The sequence below is a fragment of the Trypanosoma equiperdum genome (genome assembly GCF_001457755.1).
Source record: "Trypanosoma equiperdum strain OVI genome assembly, contig: ctg_928, whole genome shotgun sequence".
NCBI lineage: Eukaryota > Euglenozoa > Kinetoplastea > Trypanosomatida > Trypanosomatidae > Trypanosoma > Trypanosoma equiperdum.
This window is the reverse complement of record NW_027124896.1, coordinates 3,767-5,578: the sequence shown is the minus strand read 5'-3', so window position 1 is coordinate 5,578 and position 1,812 is coordinate 3,767. Positions and strand designations below refer to the sequence as shown.

The 1,812-nt window shown below is 44.6% G+C and overlaps 1 protein-coding gene across 1 annotated transcript; it reads left to right on the top strand.

The window, feature by feature from the left end:
* Nucleotides 1-118: 118 nt before the first annotated feature.
* Nucleotides 119-1,564, top strand: TEOVI_000453700 (variant surface glycoprotein (VSG), putative; the record flags this gene model as incomplete). The annotated part of the gene is made up of 1 exon (XM_067227296.1): nucleotides 119-1,564. One exon carries the CDS (start codon nucleotides 119-121, stop codon nucleotides 1,562-1,564), a length of 1,446 nt encoding a protein of 481 aa, XP_067083397.1.
* Between the last annotated feature and the right edge of the window lie 248 nt (nucleotides 1,565-1,812).

The following is a 1,812-nucleotide window of genomic DNA, read 5'->3' as shown; positions in this document are numbered from 1 at the left end:
AAGATATACAGCGCTAGAAGCTCACAATTTCCATATACCAAACCAATAAAAGTATGCGCACCATTTTATACGACCAAAAACACTGTAAATTCGTAAGAAAACTAGCACTAAGTGGCAAATGCGGCAGGCAGAAACCCTCCTTATACTATGCCTAGCATCAGCAATGCCAGGAAAAAGCGCCAACAACTACCCGCTAAAGACAACAGCATGGCAAAGCCTTTGCGATGTCTATGCGGCATTCAAGGACAGAATGGCCGGTACCAAATTAGCTCAACAGAAACACAGGCAGCTTTCACTGGACATGGGGCTGCAACAAACACGTACGCAGATTCTGCAACAATCAACTTCCGATGCCCAAACAAAACGGCGATTCGCCGTCCTCGCCTCCTACCTGAGCTTCGAAGAAGCAGCGGCCCGAAAACACACAGAAGGTAAAACAGAACCCGCTTTCTGGAATAACCTCGAAAATGCCGCCAAACTTCTAGGTCAAATCAAAGAATTTCTAACCATAGCGGCAGGGCCGAGGCAAGCGAACACCAAAGGGTGCATCACAACTAACGACGGCAGCGAGGCAACCGGCCTAAAGCAAGGTTTAACTGAGCTAGCCCAAGCTCATGGCGGTTGCAAAGCACAAATCGGTGACGACCCAACGGGCGTAGCGGCAAACGACATCATCGATGACAATGGACTTAAAAAATACGAAACAGCAGCACCAGCACAAACCACAACCGGCGAAACAGGGTGCAAGCTGCTAACGCTCGGCAACAACAACGGCTACGTCGACGGCACCAGCCTTGGGACCGGCGTCGAAGTGGCGGGCGGGCTATTAAAAATTACACCGACTGTAACAAACGAACAGAAGCTAAACGACCTTGCGACGAATCCGGGGGCAGGAACTAAGGCATTCATCGCAGAAGCCTGGAAAGGATTTTCAAGCCCCGAGGACCCAGTAGCGGGCTACACTAACAAAGGTATTTCAGCCCTAAAAACTGAGCAGCACTTCAAGCTAGCTTTCCGGATAGTCTACGGCCTACCGCCTGAAACACCGGAAAACCAGTTACAAGATCAAATAGACACAGTGTTCGGTAAAGACCCAGCAAATTTCACAGACAACAACTGGAAGTTAGTCGACGAATATACACTGCACAAAGAAACAGCCGGTAAACCGGCCGGAACGCAGCTGAAAGAAATCAAAGAGCCCGCCTTCCTGGAGCAAATCCTTTCTGAAACATTGCACGACCGCGAAGTGAGGGAACAAAAACAACAGGCAGAGTTTCTAGAAGTAAAGCGGAAACTCCAAGCCCAAAACAAATCGGAAACTGACAAAGAACCAGCCGAAGCAAAGTGCAATAAGATTGACAAAGATACAGAATGCAAAACGCCATGCAAGTGGAACGCCGGAGAAAAAGATCCCAAAAAAAAGTGCACATTGAGTGAGGAAGCCAAACAAGCAGTAGAAAAAGCAAACCAAGAAGGGAAAGGTGCCAAAACCACAAACACCACAGGAAACAATTCATTTGTCATTAACAAGGCGCCTCTTTTGCTTGCATTTCTTCTTCGATGATAAAAAATGTGTTAAATTTTGCTATTTTGAGAAATTTAAAAGGATTTAAAAATTATAATTTCAGTAAAATTCGTATGATAGTATCCTATGGGTGCAAATTAATATGGTGATAGTCATGAAAAATGAAGGGGTTTTTATTTTATTCAATTCATTTTTCATGACTATTAAAAGAAAATTGGGATAAAATAGTAATGATAAAAGCAATAATGATGATAATGATAAGAGAGTGTTGTGAGTGTCTGTATATT